At 41.6% G+C, this 16,157-nt stretch overlaps 1 protein-coding gene across 3 annotated transcripts in view; it reads right to left on the reverse strand.

Annotated features, from left to right (window-relative positions):
- nin (ninein (GSK3B interacting protein)) overlaps nucleotides 1-16,157 on the reverse strand; it is a 30,149-nt gene that overhangs the window by 10,959 nt on the left and 3,033 nt on the right. For 2 of the 3 annotated variants that reach the window (XM_046062264.1, XM_046062265.1), the window contains exons 2-20: nucleotides 15,409-15,621; nucleotides 14,365-14,458; nucleotides 13,320-13,492; nucleotides 11,116-11,161; nucleotides 10,855-11,030; nucleotides 9,898-10,044; nucleotides 9,437-9,604; nucleotides 9,093-9,229; nucleotides 8,772-8,912; nucleotides 8,275-8,449; nucleotides 8,061-8,171; nucleotides 7,703-7,792; nucleotides 7,328-7,463; nucleotides 7,060-7,181; nucleotides 4,767-5,875; nucleotides 1,340-1,438; nucleotides 1,180-1,249; nucleotides 391-558; nucleotides 186-302 (exon numbers count right to left, since the gene is read on the reverse strand). In XM_046062264.1, the coding sequence (XP_045918220.1) occupies nucleotides 186-302; nucleotides 391-558; nucleotides 1,180-1,249; nucleotides 1,340-1,438; nucleotides 4,767-5,875; nucleotides 7,060-7,181; nucleotides 7,328-7,463; nucleotides 7,703-7,792; nucleotides 8,061-8,171; nucleotides 8,275-8,449; nucleotides 8,772-8,912; nucleotides 9,093-9,229; nucleotides 9,437-9,604; nucleotides 9,898-10,044; nucleotides 10,855-11,030; nucleotides 11,116-11,161; nucleotides 13,320-13,492; nucleotides 14,365-14,458; nucleotides 15,409-15,600 (3,471 nt within the window). In that variant the 5' untranslated portion in view covers nucleotides 15,601-15,621. Of the gene's footprint in view, nucleotides 1-185; nucleotides 303-390; nucleotides 559-1,179; nucleotides 1,250-1,339; nucleotides 1,439-1,817; nucleotides 3,178-3,270; nucleotides 4,191-4,766; nucleotides 5,876-7,059; nucleotides 7,182-7,327; nucleotides 7,464-7,702; nucleotides 7,793-8,060; nucleotides 8,172-8,274; nucleotides 8,450-8,771; nucleotides 8,913-9,092; nucleotides 9,230-9,436; nucleotides 9,605-9,897; nucleotides 10,045-10,854; nucleotides 11,031-11,115; nucleotides 11,162-13,319; nucleotides 13,493-14,364; nucleotides 14,459-15,408; nucleotides 15,622-16,157 lie in introns of those variants that run through there. The other variant, XM_046062266.1, reaches the window with a different exon arrangement.

The following is a 16,157-nucleotide window of genomic DNA, read 5'->3' on the forward strand; positions in this document are numbered from 1 at the left end:
TTTCAGGACATAACATTTCTCATGTACTCTCATTTGTGCTTAACAGATACTTGTTTTCGCCTTGACTGACTGAGTCATTTTATGGTGATAGTATGTGGTGTTAATGCTTTATCACTTTGTGCCTGTGTCATGCTTTAATGGGGTTAATGTGAGATCTATTAAAGTGTCCACAGCCTGATGCTCACCTTCTCTCTGAGGCCAGAGAGCTGCTGTGACAGCTCGGTATTCCTCTCCTCCAGCTGTGCAGTGTCCTCCAGAGCTTTGTTTAGCTCTGCCTCCAGAGAAGACACACAAGCTGCCAGCTAACACAAAAATAGCCACCAATTAAGCACCCGCTACGACCACCATGACACCATGAAGGACTTCAGTCTGTCATGAAACACGGTTTACCTTGCTTTTCTCTTCAGCGGGTAACGCCTCCCTCCTCTCATTTTCCTTTCTCAGCTCAGACAGCTGCTGTCGTAGATTCTCCACATCAGCAATATTTTGGGCATTTTTCTTTGACAGCATCCCATTCTCATCCTCCAGTTGCTGGTTCTGCAAATGCAGCTCTGAAATCTGCAGAGGAGAAGATATTACATCTCCTTACCTCATTATTGTGTAAATAATAATAAAAAAAAAAAAAAAAAATTTAAAAAAAAGACTTGTTAGCCATGCTTAGCAGCATGTCAGTTGGTGCACCACTTTGGTCCAGACTCCAGAATGAAATATCAATAAAACTGATAGAGCACCATGAAATTTTGGACACATATTCATACCCCAAAGGACAAACACTAATGACTTTGGTGGTCCGCTGATTTTTCCTCCAGCACAACCATTAGTTTGACAGTTTTGTTTTTTTAGAGAAATATCTTGACAACTACTAGACGCACTGTCATGAAATCTGTCATGTCCCCAATAAATTGTGATAACTCTGGTGATCCTGTGACTTTTCATCTAGTGCCAGCATCAGGTCAAAATTTAAAATTTGTCCAGTGCTTTGGTTTACGAACAAACTGACATTCTTATTAGTATAATTAGGAAATTTGTGTTAGCAAATGTTAGCATGCTAACACGCTAAACTAAGATGGTAAACATTAAAACGTCGGCATTAAGCTCAAAGCACTGCTGTGCGAAGGACAGCCTCAGAGAGCTGCTAACATGGCTGTAGAGTCTTGTTTTAATAACTTACTACTGTACCTGTTTCTTGAAATTCTCCTCTGCCGTTTGAGCCGCAATCTTCCCCTTTTTTAAGTTGTCCAAGGTTTGTCTAAAATCAGACAGTCGAAGAAAACGTCATCATACATGACAAAAACAAAAGACGTAGTGATTTGAAAATGAAATACTGTACGTTTCTTACATCAACTCTTCCTGGGCCTCTTTCAAGTCCTCTTCCTTCAACGTAGTAAGTTTTTGCCTGAGGATGAGGTTTTCTTCAGCAAGACGACAGGCCTCAGACCTATAGACAGACAAAACTACATTAGAAAAAATGTTCCAATCTAGATTTTAACAAGCTATAATAAAACCATACTCAGTTATTATTCAGTGGGATGATGTAAAAATGACAACACTAATAAAGACACCTGCTACATATTAACTAAAAGAATCATTGAACTATTTTTCCCCCCCCTCTTTTCCACTGGTGATCTACAAGGATCAAAAGGAGCACAAGTGTTCAAGATCCGTTGCATCGCACAGCAGGTTTAGGAACCTAGTCACAGGCAGGACAAACAGCGCTACGTTGTGCTTGGGAAGAAAAGGAGGAGCACCAAAGGGATGGGAAATGAGAAGCCACAGGAGACATGGAGGGATGGGTTCCTAGTTTCTCTCCACGTTACCTATGAGCCTGTGTTGTTTCATTTAACGTCTGCGACTTGTCCTGTAGCTCTGTGATGGCTCTGCGAAGTTCCGTGTTCTGCTTCTCAAACTCCTCACAGCAGTCCTCCAGGTCAGTCACAGCCTGAACTTTAACCTCCAGCTCACTGGTCAGATCCAGGAGAGACTCCTCTGTAAGGCTCTCCGATTGGCCAGCGTCTGGGTGCACGGCTGAAAGAATCTCCTCCTGCCTCTCCATTTCACTGACTAACTCTGAGAGCTTCATGTTCTCGTCTCTCATCCTGACGATCTCATCCACCAGTGAAACCCACTCATCTTGGGAATCATGGAAAATATTCATCCTGCTTTCAAGGCTCCAAACTCTCTTTTCAAGTTCACTGTTGTGGTCCTTCAGTTTGGCATTTTCACACATGCAGTCTTCATATTTAATCTGAAGATCTGTCACCTCTAAGGCCTTTATCTCCAGTTCTTTGACATGCTCCATTAAAAATAGCACTTTAACTTTGAGGCTATAGTTTTCCTCCAATACCTGGTGGCCAGTTTTCATCTTTTCACTGTTATGAGCCAGAAGAGTCTCTAGTATTTCTGACTTCTGTTGAAGCAGTGCAATCTTCTCGTGTAGGAGGATGTTCTCCTCTGTGGCAGTGTTATACAAAGCCTGTATTTTAAGTAGAGAATACACCCTGTCCTCACAATTGGCATCTTCATCCAGAGTCTCCAGACAATCATGTGAGCATTCATCCTTCAATTTAGCGGTTAAATATTCACAGTCCGAGTCTGAAACATGTTTGTCTTCCTCTTTACTGCCGTGAGAGTTATTTGGTAAACAAGAAACCTCAGCATCCACCACTCTGATGAACTGGGAGTCATCGGTCTCCTCCAGCACTGAGGGACCAACCACAGTCTCATGACATGGCTCATCTTCACGGGAAGTGCTTTCGTTGATCAAAGCTGGTTCGTCTTGAGGTTTGTTCTCCTCCTCACATGATTCAAGAGTGACTTTATTCTCACCATCTGTTGAGTCTTCATTCGCATCTACACCTTCAAATGCCTCAAGGGATGAGACCACCTCACACTGCGTCTCTGTAGAAACGGCTTTGTTTTTGGATTCAACATTTGACTGATTTTCATCTGGATCTGGGGAATGTGTGTTGTGGCCATCGCAGGATGTCGATTCGTGATCTTCTGGAACGGTGTCATTATTGTCAGTAACAAAAATGTAACCATCATGTTCTTTGTTTTCAGCGGCATCTGGTTTTACATCTGGCATGTTGTCTCCTGGATTATTGTTGGTAGCTGGGACCTTTTCCTGTTCATCTGATGCTCCCTCCGCTGCCTCAGTTTTATTCTCTACACCAACGTCTTGCTCAATGAGAAACTGTGACAAACACTCTAGTTCCTGATAAGAGGAACTGGCAATAATATTATTTAGACTGATTTCAGTAGGTACTAAACAAGTGTTTATTTCATTTGATTCTTCCATTTCTTCTTTTGCTTTTTCTGCAGAGGACAAAATCTGATTTAATTCCATTTCTAGCTCTTTAATTCTGACTGTAAGCGTCTCTCTTTCGGCTATAAGTTCTTCTCTGTCATTCTCTACATTATCTTTTAACTTTTCCTCAAGCATGGATACATGTTCCTGTTGCTCCTTCCTCTCTAGTTCAAAGTCAACTGCTGCCTGTTTAAGCAGCATCTCCAGCTCCTCAATCTTCATCTTCAAATCATCGCGCTCTGTTAACAGTCCAATCCTCTCAGTGATCTGCCTCTCCGAAATGGAAAGCATCTCGTTGTATTTTGCCTCAAGTTCTGACTGGCTGCTCAGAAGTTCTGCCCTCTCCTGTTTAAAATCATCCACTATTTGATTAAGCAGAAGCTCAGTCTCGAGCGCTTTCTTCTCAGACTGAGCAAGGAGTTCGTCTTTGGTTTCCAGGCTTTCCTGAAGCCGGTTATGGAGGTCATTCAGCTGCTTACTCAGCTCTATCTCTTTAGTCTGAGCCGTACTGATGAAGTCATCTAGTTCATTTTGAAGTTGCTGGTTTTTCATGACAAGTTCTTCCATTTTCGCTTTGTGAAGACTTTCCAGCGCATTTCGTTCTTTTTTCCACTCTTGATTCAGGCTCTCTCTTTCCTGCTCCATGGCTTCCTCAGTCATTCTTCTTTGTACCTCAGCGTTCTCAACAGCCTCCTGTATCTGTGCCTCCCAGTGGAGCTTCTGCTCAACATAACTTGCAGAGAGGGCCTTCAGCTCACTTTGGTAGTGCTGTTCAAGTTTCAAAACATCAGCCTGAAAACGCTCTGCAACAGATTCTTGATCACCTGAGAAACGATCTTCTACGTCCTTTATTCTCTGGGAGAAGCTGATCTCGATTTCTTTCCTGTACATGGTTATTTATCGTTACAGAAACAGTTTTGAACTCTTAATAGTACAACAAATATAAAGATTCTTAAAACAAACTTTTTAGCATATTAGATTTTAAACGATTTGTTTGATATTTTGGGAAATGAGCTTATTTGCTTTCTCACTGAGATTATTATCACTCATACCGGTCCTTTCAATATAGGGCTAAAGCCAGCAGCTGTTAGCTTAACAAAGACTGGAAACAGCAAGCATGGCTCTGCCCACTGGCTATAAAATCAGACTACCAGCACCACTTACGGCCAGGGTATACTCAATCAGAACTAGTTTGTACAGTATTTGTCCGACCTCATCGAAAATTAGTTGTCTTTATAGAATAGTATATACTTGAAGGTGGAGTGAAAAGGACAGACATATTAGAGAGATCTCTTTTAAATACGGGGGATAAAGGCACAAATTAACACTGTAATCTGTGGCAAGAAAACAAGTGCATTTCCTAAACAAACTTCCTGTAAATAATCCACGTTTGACCGCACAAAGCAAAGAAGTTACTATGATACAAATACAATTAAAAATCTCAAGTCATATGTCTCACCTCTCCTGAGCGATGTCATCTCGTAGTTTGTCCAACATGCTACTGAGAGCGTCCCTCTCTCCAGCGTGCTTTATAGTTAGCTCCTTCATGGCCTCTCGGTGGCTCTCCTCTAGACGAACCCTCTCCTCTGCCATTAAGTATTCTAGTCTCTTCTCCACCTCCTCTGTCTCAGTCTCATACTTCTCCCTCTCTTCGTTCAGCCTCTCCTGTAGCATCCCTTCATAATCCTCTACCAGTTGCAGTCTCTCTCTCTCCCACTCTTCCTTCAGCTTTTTCTCCCTCTGCTCAAACTGCTGTTGAGACTGCAACCTTTCTTGCAGTGTCCTCTCGAGCAGAGCCTCCTCCTGACGCTCCTGAAGCTGGACTCGTTCACTCTCCCACTGCTCCCTGAGCTTACTCTCCTTCTCCTCTTGCTCCCTGACAAGTCTCAACATCTCTTCCTCCAGCACCACCTGCAGAGACTCGTTATTCTGCTCATCCAGCTGAGCCCTCTCTTTCTGCCACTCTTCTGTCAGTCTCTGCAAAATCTCATCACGCTCTTCCTCAAACCTCACCCGTGACTCCTCTAGTCTGGCCTTCAGGTCCTCCTTATGGCTTTGTTGCAACAGATCTTTCTCCCTTTCCCAATCATCTAACAATCTATTCTCCAACTCAGCCTTTTCTTCCTGCAGTTTCCCTCTCTCCTCTTCCAGTCTGGCTTCTAAAAGCTGTAAATGCTCCTCCTGCAGTTTCCTAATATCAATGGCATGTTGTTTCCTCAGCTCCTCCATATCATTAACAAGGTTTTCATCTGTCTCTGCCTGCAGGGCTTCAAGGGTCTTCAGCTGCTCCTCCAGGTCTGCAGCGTAGGTGTTGGCCTCTAGCAGTTGTTGTCTCAGAGTTCCCACTTCCTCCTCCTGCAGATTTTCGAGCTTTTCCCTCTCCTCGGCCTGAGTTCGCTCCAGCACCGTCTGCTCTAGCTGGCTCTGGAGCTCCTGTGCATGGTTCTGAATGCTGGCCATCTCCTCCCTCAAAGCCTGGACCTCCTGCTGGTACTGGAGGGTTAAGGCAGCCTTCTGGTCCTCATGGCTCACCCTCTGCTTTGCTACCATCTTGTCAAATTCACTGATCTGTGGTGGTATAAAGAATGCAGAAGAATTAAATTAACAGTTTGTCTTTTTAGGAATCACGCTCCTTGCCTTTGTTACATAAGAGTTAGTCCGTAGGTGTTTCTGGCTCTGGAGCTGTGGAGTCTGGATCTGTGGCTACGGGTCACCTGCTGCCCCCGTGTTCCTGCTTGACACCCTCTGCTACAACAACTATTGTTACTAGTCCTATTATTATTATAATCATCATTAACATTACGATTGTTATCATTAACACTACTATAAATATCTGTACCATATTTCATTTAGTCTATAGCAACATCACCTTTACTGTCTGTACCTCTGTGTGTGTATACTGTGTAGGCTGCCTCCCTTCCCTCTATCTCCTTCCATCCCTCTCTTTTTCTCTCTGTTCCTCTCTTGCCTCTCTCTCTCCCTCCCTCCCTCTCCCTCCTTCACCCCCAACCGGTCGAGGCAGATGGCTGCCCACCCTGAGCCATGGTTCAGCTCGAGGTTTCTGCCTCTTAAAAGGAAGTTTTTCCTTGCCTCTGTTGCCTAGTGCTTGCTCTTGGTGGGAATTGTTGGGCTTCTGTAAATAACATCATAGAGTATGGTCTAGACCTGCTCTTTTATGAAAAGTGCTGTGAGATAACTGTTGTTGTGATTGGCACTATATAAATAAAATTGAATAGGCTAAATGTGAAGCTGCGGCCAGTTAGCTTAGGGTAAAGTGTGGAAGGGGGGGGGGGGGTGTCTCTGTTTAAAGGTAACAAAAGCTGCCAAACAGTAGTTTCCTAGCTAGCGGTTTCCCCCCCCATGTTTCCAGTCTTCTTCCAGTCTCTAATTATTTCTAAGCTACTTATTTGTTGGCTATAGCTTCAGATTTACCACACAGACACAGAGTGGTATCGATCTTCACATCTAACTCTGGATAATGAAAATAAGTGTATTTTCCAAAATATCAAACAATACATTGACAGGAGTTAGACAGGTTTGAAGGTCAGAACTGCGATGCAGCCAACAAGACCAATTAAAGTACATATCAATAACCAAAATGCCAAACAGTAGCTTGTCTCTGTTCACAGTACCGATATTAAATTGATGTGTCTTCCTGCTCTTCCCAGCTGAAGTTTGTATTATGAAAAACACACGTGTAAATCTAACAGGTAAACTACATGAAATGTCAAAAGTTCATCTACTAGACTCACCTTGCATTCCAGCTGGATTCGCAAATCTTCCATTTCCTGAAGGTGCTGATCCTTCAGCTGCTCCAACATCATCTCTGCCTCAAGGCTCATGCTGAACGGCTGTACCTCCTCTGAACCAATACCTGCAGTAAGTCAAGTTAGAACTCTGTGAAGCTGGTGAAATCTCAGAGGGTTTCCTCGTTTCCATGTAAAAGTAGAGATGTAGTTAGTGCTCTGTAATGAGTTCTGCAGGGGCTGTATGTGTGTATGTATTTATTATTAGGCCTACCTGGATCAGACTCCATGCCGGGGCTTTTACTCTCCAGCTCTTCAGAAAGGGGTTTGTGGCAGGGCTGATTAACACGTCCCAGACTGTGGAACTCCTGCAACTCTGACTGTAGCTCGTCAATACGATCCTGCAGTTCCTACCAAATGAGAGAACTACAAGTTAAACATGTGTGTAGCGAATAAAAAGAATTTGTCCTTTCACAACATTCAGCACTGCATCTTTTTTCACCTTAAGTTTGATTTTACAATGTATCAAACATTGACTCTGTAAACTCAGTATCACTGCCACCACTTCTTACATTTCTCTGCATGTACAGACATGTAAATGAAAAATCCAGAACAAGGTGGAATTTGTTTGTGATTTAGATGCAATTACCCTGTACTGGGCTTCGTAGCTGCTGCGTAGTTGTTTAATACGTTCCTCTTGGAGGAAGAATTCTGCGCTGCCAGGGTCCAGGTCTCCAAACTAAAAGAAAACAAGATAAGATCATTCACATTTAAGTTAGCAGTTTGTTTGCAGCATAACATTTAAACAAAGACACACAAAAAGGGCTCAGCAGAAGAGAGAGGACACAGAAAATTAAATCATAAAACAGAAAGCGAGCAGAAAAACACCACAAGAAAATTAATGAGTGCAAGTATGTGCCGGTTCCGATAACCCCAACAATGGAAAAAGTCAGAAAGTACTGAAATGCCAAAACACCCTTATGGATAGCAATATAATGTCTCTGTACCTTTTCTTTCATAATGTTGTCCAAACTTGTCTGAAGTTTTGTAATTTGACTTTGTGCCTCCACAAGTTTTTCAGCATTGTCCAGCAACTCCATTTCAAGACGTCGGTTTTCCTAAAAAAGTATGACAGCAATAACATAGATCAATGACCAATACAAAAACATATTAAAGTAAAGATACATAAACTACATGCATCACTTTAAATATTTTTAGTACCTTCACAGAGATGGAGAGGTGGTCTCTGAGAAGAGACTCATCCTCCCTGATCCTCCCGACCTCTGCTTCCAGTTCCTCACGCTGCAGGCCGGCCTGCTGCTGTATCTGGTCCATCTCTTTCATCAGCTCTGATCGTAACGCTGCTAGCTTCTCTTTGTGGTCCTCTTCAAGCTTCCTGTAGACATTTGGGCAGAGAGAAAACAGAATGTAACGCCTACATACTGAAAGTCAATTATCAGGATAAAGGACACTTAAATACTGCCTGTACAAAATGTAAAGACTAGTCTGGATTCAGCGGTAATAGATCACTCACATTTTATGAAAGAATATAAAACTAATAATGATCAGCTGCAGTCTTTATGAATGGACTAGATAAAAGGTTGACCGATATAATCCCTTAGTATTTTAATCCAGAAAATCCACTTTAAGAATGATGCCAAGATGTGGGGAAGGAAACAGCAAAAGGAACAACTGGTGTAATCTGATGGGTGAATTACCTGAGATTGAGGTTATTTGCGTGCTCTATCGCAGAGTGATGCTCATCCACCTCAGCGGCAAGCTGAGTTTTGAGTTTTTCTGCTTTTTCAAGGTCAGATCGGATTTTCTCTTTCTCCCTGAGTTCTCGGTCTACACGCTCTCTGACAAGAGAAAATCAACAGGGCCAATAATTGTACAAATAATTACTGATGACAGATGACAACAGAAACAAACTAACAGGCCTGCACAGTTTTTCTCTCATTTCATTTCACACTAACAGGTTCAAAATTAAGAGTATTAAGATATGATTGAGCTGCATTACAGTGATGACTCATACTCACAGGAGATATCTGATCTCAGCTCTAAAGCTCGCCAGTGCCGCTTGGTGAATCCCATTCTTAGTAACGAGTAGCTCATTTTCAAGTGCCATGGTGAGGTCACTAAGACTCAGTTTTCCATCTAGGCTGAAATTCAAAGCCTGCAAGAAAAAAAAAAAAAAAAAAAAAAAAAAGGATTATATATTTTTTGCTAATATAATTCTTTACTTATTTGCATCATTTGCAGAAAAATGAAAAAAAAAAATGCGTCTGTGTAAGTTTTGCAAACCACTTTTTCCTAAACTGCAGAAACGGTAAATACTTGAATAATGGCCACAGTCATAATTACAATGACTACTCTGCAGTACCTGCAGGATCTCAATGCTGTTTTCTATTCCCTCTTCCATCCAGGCATCCAGGATGTATTCGACTGGAGTGAAACCGGTACCATCATCAAGGGTGGAGAAGAGACGCATGCCAATGCTGCTGGTCAGGGCAGAAGGAGTGGCTATCCTGCGACCTCCCTCATCAAAGGGCTGCATGCGGGGAAAAAAAATCGTGTGCGTTCTTGTGAAAACGGAAAGTTAATTTCCAAATTTCCTCTTAATACACTTTGGGAGATAAAATGCAACCTGAAACCAAGCCTCCAATTACTCTATTACAGAGGAAATAGAAAGAAAAAAGGTTTTTGGCAACCAACAATATGTTTTCAACTTTTTCAAATGAAAGATTTGACTATTTAAAAAACTCTTTAAAAGAACAGAAAAAAATAAATGAAATAAACAACAAGGGAATCATCCAACATCTTCTCAACAAACAAATGGCGTACCTGAGTGGAGTGGTGTCGTTTAAGCTGTCTGTAGGGCGTGGAGGCTGACGGTGTGGGCGGTTTGTTGTGGTTTACAACCCTGGAAACAAACTCCTGAACATTCATCTCTCCATCGCCGGTTAGACTCTGGAGCATATCCACATTTATCTGAAATATAAAGTTGCTTTTGTTGAACTAGCAACATTTGCAATAGAGCAGGTATTTTCTTTACTCTGTTTATATGTGTGTGAGTGATATTTATCATTCGATTCCCTCTGAGATTTCAAGGTTATTAAGCCTGCAAATTAAATTTCATTTTACATCCAGTAATGCACTCAAGGCAAATAGTTTTAATGCATGTATGGCTGCTTTGATGAACCATTAACTAGGTAGATAATCTATTAATAATTTTACTAGCTAAAATGATAAAAAAAAATGAACTGGTTCTAGCTTCAGAAATGGGCAAATTAGTTTTTCCTTGTCTTGCTGTCCTTTCGGGGGTTTTGGACAATTGTTCGGACGAAACAAAACATCTGAAGACATCATCTTAATTTCTATTAATTGATCAGTCAACAAATGAACTGAGATAAATCAAAAAAAGTAGTATTTGTGTGCATAGGCTAGTGTATATGTAGTTTTCCTTTGTAATAATGTACACAGCAGAATTTAAAAAAAGGGAGTAGTAAACAGTCCCTGAGAGGCACAAAAACATTTTGTTTTAGTCAATCTGTCTAATTGGATTGGTAATCAGAGGAAGAAGAAAAAAAAAAAAAAAAAGGCTTTTCAACATCAATAAATTATAACCAGATGAATTTAGAGCCAGAAGCCTTTTGTTACAAAGATGTATTTTATATTGCATGCCACTAGGCAGTGTGTATTGAAATGCAGTGTGATTTCAAAACCTTTAACTCTAATACTGATAATGAGATTCAAAGAGCTGCCCTAAAATAAACCGTCTTTTCGTTGACTTAATTTTACCTCAAGGCCCAAGTGTTCACAAAGAGTGAGCAGTTTAGTGTGATCGGCACATCCATTCCATGGTAACGCCAGGTCGTCGCAGGCTTCACGCAGTCTCTCCTCTGAACAGGTCGATAGAGGAATGATGGATCCCCGTGGTGTGCTCGGCTCATCCGGGTTCCAGAGATGCATCTGGCCTACAAGCAAAGTAAGACACTGATCATTTAGTGACAAACATCTATAAAAAGGGACTTTTCTGAAAATTCTGCAATTTTTACGTACCTTCTGCCTCATACTCCTCTGTGCTTGTTTCGTGACCATTCCAGCGCTGTTAGAGACAAAAACACAGAGACTATCACAAAGAGATAGAAATTTAATAACCCATTATGATGTTTTATGTAAGGAATCAAAATAGACACATTTAAGAAATTGAAAATTTACCACATTAAAGTATCTTCTCTGGCTGATTTTCTCATGTGACAATTAGTCGTTCGTGAGTTCAAACATGTTTTTAAATTAGGCAAGGTTGAGTCCGAGTGAAAATGGGGGGGTGGAGTGTTAGACAAAAAGCACAAGAGAGCTTTTGTGAATGGTGGTAATAATAGAGCAAATGTATCACAGACAAACACGGTGTTCTCTATTTTCTTTTATCTTTTCAAACATGTTAATAGTATATTCCTCATGCCAAAAACTAGAGTTACAACTGCATGAATGAGAAGCTGAAAATGAAACAATTAAAAACCAAAATGTTTTTTTAAAACCAAAATTCAGGACATTTTGCAGTATAAAATCCCACTTTGTTTTTCTTACTCTTAAATTCAAATTAGAGATTTAAGAAATATGAAAGAAGGAGAGCTTTATTTGGGTGTGACCCACTGAGCATCGACCCAATCCCAGCGTGACCGTCTATTGTTTGGGAGGCAAACAGTGAGGGAATGAAGAACAGATGGGATTCTGCAAGTGGCTTTTTGATACATGGTGTATAGGCATCCAGGCGAGTGGGGGTAGCGGGGTTCATTGTTCCCCTGTCACCATCCTACACCCTCCTCCCAAAGCACTGGGCATGCGGTCTCTGCAGCAGAGCCCCCTGACCCATCCCCATCTGCTGGTCCGCAGGCCGGACATTGTAGCATTGTTGCAACTTTAGATTAGTCAACACCAAGACACGCTTCAGTTCAATGTCTAGAACAGTGTTTGTCATGGCGCTGGCAGGCATCTGGGGTGGAGTCAGGAACACAGACAATGCAAAGATTATTAACACATCCATCCGTGCACAAGCTGAATTGCCTATCATTATACCGTTTTGGTGACCAGCTGGGGACTTGTCTTGGTCGCATTTTATTCTGCTGCAGCACATCCATGCTCTGCACATTCAACCCACCGTTAGTATGAAAAGTTTACCCGTCGTTCACAGGCAAATGTTTTGTGCAACCAAACAGTCCAAATTCCAAAAGATACACAAAAATCTGCAAATCCTCACATTTGAGAGGTTGTATTAATGACTGGAATGTTGTAATGAAAAATGACTATCGAATATCAAAACAGTCTAGTATATTTCTGTTAATTAAATGTTAACAGCCAAACAGATTTTCAGGACAAAATAAGACGTCTTGCTGGTGTTACTATAAATTTCCTGATTTCCATTGCAGGTCAAGGACACGCAAAATGTGAGCTTAGCCCTCCGTACATATGTCTAACAACCCTCTATGTCAGCAGTGAGAGCAGGATTATCCAAGAAAAGGATATAGAAGATCAACAAGAGGAACCATGCAGAGTGTTCAGCTGTGCATGGCAATGGCTGAACTAATGCTATGCAACTGTGTGACACAGAAGCATGTCACATTGAAGCCACTGGTCCTACTGTCCCATGCAGACAATGGGAGGTACCTACTGTCAATCTTAAATAAAGACACACACATTAAAAAAAAAAAAAAATAAGGACTTCACAGCAACTGTGGGAAATACTGACAACCATAAACAATACAATTATCACCTGTCTCTTTTTGTCTCCTGAAAACTCTAATCTCTTTGAACATGATCAAGTAAATTCCTAAATCACTGTCACCTTGACCACCACATCACAGCCAGCACATACACTCAGGACAAAGTTCAACTCTCACACAATCGCATCATGAAACATTAAACGGACAACCCTGGGTATCGCCAAACAAACACTGCGGTTACATCTTGATCACCTGAGCCTTTTTAAACAGTAATTATGCCCAGAGTGTTATTTAAAGACAGTGCTGCGTTGTTATGCAATGAGCAGGGCCTTGTGAATCCTGTGTTTGAGTTTCTATATTACATTTCAGGATCTGGCCAGCATGCCACTAAGCTGATTAGCTAAGAATAACACCTCACTGCCGGTCTGCGGCTGCCGAGAAGCACAGTACACGCAAGGACAGGAGGCGATAAGGATCTGAGTGTCTAGAGGTTCAGAATAGTGCTGGAAAAAAAGTCAGTGAACATCAGTCTTAGCTTTTTACCTCACGCTTCCTGGGCACAGCCGAGTCATAGTTGTCCTCCAGATCCTCCTCCTCTACCGTGTTTGCATTTCTAACTTCAGACAAGTCTGAAATAGGCTCTAGGAAATCTGGTGTGGAGCGGCGGCCATAGCGTTTACTGCCCTTCACAAACTTTGGTTGGATTTCAGGAGAATCTGAGGAGAAGACAGGACAGAAGACAGGAGATGAAAAGAAACCGTAAAATCAATTAAAATCACACTTATTTGCACTGCACTCAAAAATGAGTTGTCATAGTAAGTTTTGAGGACATGATCAAATACAGCAAGAAAATATGACTAATATTTGCCGCAGCTTTCAGCAGCTACTTCTCCAAAACGAACAAGTTCTCTAAAATTGGTAACCAAAGCAGTCTTCCCCTTTGTTTGAATGTAACAGACATGACACAAAAGGGTTAGGGTTTAACAGACTTTATGCTTCATTGACAGTAAGGCAAATATTTACAATGAAGTGTTTACTTTAACAAGGATCACACTTCATATTATCGCCTAATGTTAGTTTCGCAATATAATAGCATGATATAATAATGTTAAGTCTGATAATACACGTGTTACCATACAGTGTGTGGGGTCACCCAACTGATGTTGATATTAACCATTGGTCTGAAAACTTCATTCACAAATAAAAAAAAGCATAATGGATGAAGAGATGTAACAAATGTTTCCAAGAAATAGCTTAGTATAGAACCCACTCTGTGTTTATTGCATCCAAAAAATAACAAACCAAGCCAAACCATGATGGTGCAAAAAGTTCAACTGTCGGCTAATTGGCTTTGGGCCCTGTGCTTACGGCTCTGTGTTTCTGTATGTAGATTTACAGCATGAGGCTGTTCCACTTATTCAGCCTTAACAAGTCACCTTCTCCGCTTGGTTGACTTGTTGAATGGAAACGGTCTCTTTAAAAAGTTCAATATTAAACTGACACAGACATAAATTACAGATTAGGTTAATGATAAGGCTTCATGTTTTCAGGCTGACACATTCATGAAACAACAGAATCTAGACTTCACCTGGTTTCGACACGGTCTCTTGTTCCGATTGGGGCGGCTCAATAGTCGATGACAATACCAGAATCAGTGCATTCTTGAATTGGTCAAAGTCAACCTGAAACAAGAATAAAAAACCATTTTAAAAAAAAGATTCTAAATTGAAGTTCAGTGTTACATAAAAGTAAGAAACGCAAGCAATGCCAAGTATGTGAAGCAAAGTAAAAACAAAACGAAAGTTCATGAAATTCCTTAGATTGGATGCAATTCCCTATGTGCCGGGTGGAGGCTGGGTGTTCCTGGGTGCCTGGGTGGAGGAGGGTTTGCGGAGTAGGATCATGGAGGTCACACTTCAAGAATCAACAGCTGCTAACCCTGAATATGCTGATTTTCTTTGTGCGTCGAGGCTGGCGACTGGCAGCTTTTTCCCTTCCATTTGTGACTTTATTGTTGTACGCTATGGGTAGGCAATCAGTTCAATGGCCCTCCGCTAACATTTACCCGACCCACCCACATGCAAGACAATAGCCATCCTTCTGTCTACACACTTATATACAAACACAACTTAATGCAAAAGCGTGGCGGTAAGCCATTTAGAATATATTTCAGCCTCCTACTTTAGGCTGAAAAGATGCGTTCTGGAGATCCTGAATGAACAATGCACTTTCTACAAACTGAAGTCCATTTGTAAAGATTGGACCAGTGTCCTTTCTGTTTCTTACATTTCCACATTGAGCACCCTCAAAGAAATGCATCGGTGAATGGTGATTAGCCGGCTTGGTTGTCCTGACTACAGACACCTGGTATCAGGGCTGATGGGGGCATATTTTCAACAAGACAGCTAACAAAGCACCGAGAAGTCTGGAGACACAAAGACCTGAAAGCTGGAGTGGCTCAACACAGGCGTCTGGCAAATTCAAAGGAAGCAGAGGACCCTGGGCACAGCAAAGCCAAAAGGCCATGACTCACATGTACATCAGAGAAGGAACAATTATTCTGCAAATACAACTTTTCTGAGCAGTTGCATGGCATAACACACATTCACTAGTGCCAGAGGAATAAACTTACCCTGGCAGTGAGGCGGTCCTGGTTCTGCAGCAGGGTATTGAGAAGAGCTGGTGTGGCATCATCCAGGTGCAGGGACTGGCAGAGGTCAGAGAGTTCCTCTGGGCACAGTGAGCCGTAGCCACTTGCGTCAAAACTGTTAAAAACTTCTTTTAGACGCTCCTCGTAGTGGTCCTGCTCTTGGGTGTCATCCATCCCACAGGACAGCACCCTGCCCTGAAAGAAAATCCTTGCTTTAATCACACTATGGCTGACGTGTTTATCCAGATTAGCATGCCAGAACAAATTCATCTTCCATTCAAAAAAAACAAACAAAAAACAGTAAATTAAAACAAGAGTTCAAAGTCTCTCCACTCTAAATTTAAAGCATAATATATCAATTCACGGTTAGAAAATACTCACAAACAGGGTAGTAACATCTACCTCAACAGCGTCCGTTCCTAATAGCAAATTCATCTGAGCGTGTCGCTGAACGAATGAGCTACCGACACACTGCACCAGTGTCATTTGTGTAGAGGCTTTGACTAATCCAGTTAGAATGATTAGACAATCAGATAAATTAATACATGTGGCCAAGTCTGGCACTGACCATGACTCTTAATGCTTTTAGCTAGGATGTCTCAAAACATATAATATTATAATGTAAGGGTATCTAATCACAAAAGCAGCAGGTTTGAAGTTTATAGACAAAATGTGGACTGGTGATAAAGACCAAGGACAAAGACAGCAAAGTGGCACTGAACCAAGTGGAA

This window comes from Micropterus dolomieu, linkage group LG11, assembly GCF_021292245.1.
Source record: "Micropterus dolomieu isolate WLL.071019.BEF.003 ecotype Adirondacks linkage group LG11, ASM2129224v1, whole genome shotgun sequence".
Classification (NCBI taxonomy): Eukaryota; Metazoa; Chordata; class Actinopteri; order Centrarchiformes; family Centrarchidae; genus Micropterus; species Micropterus dolomieu.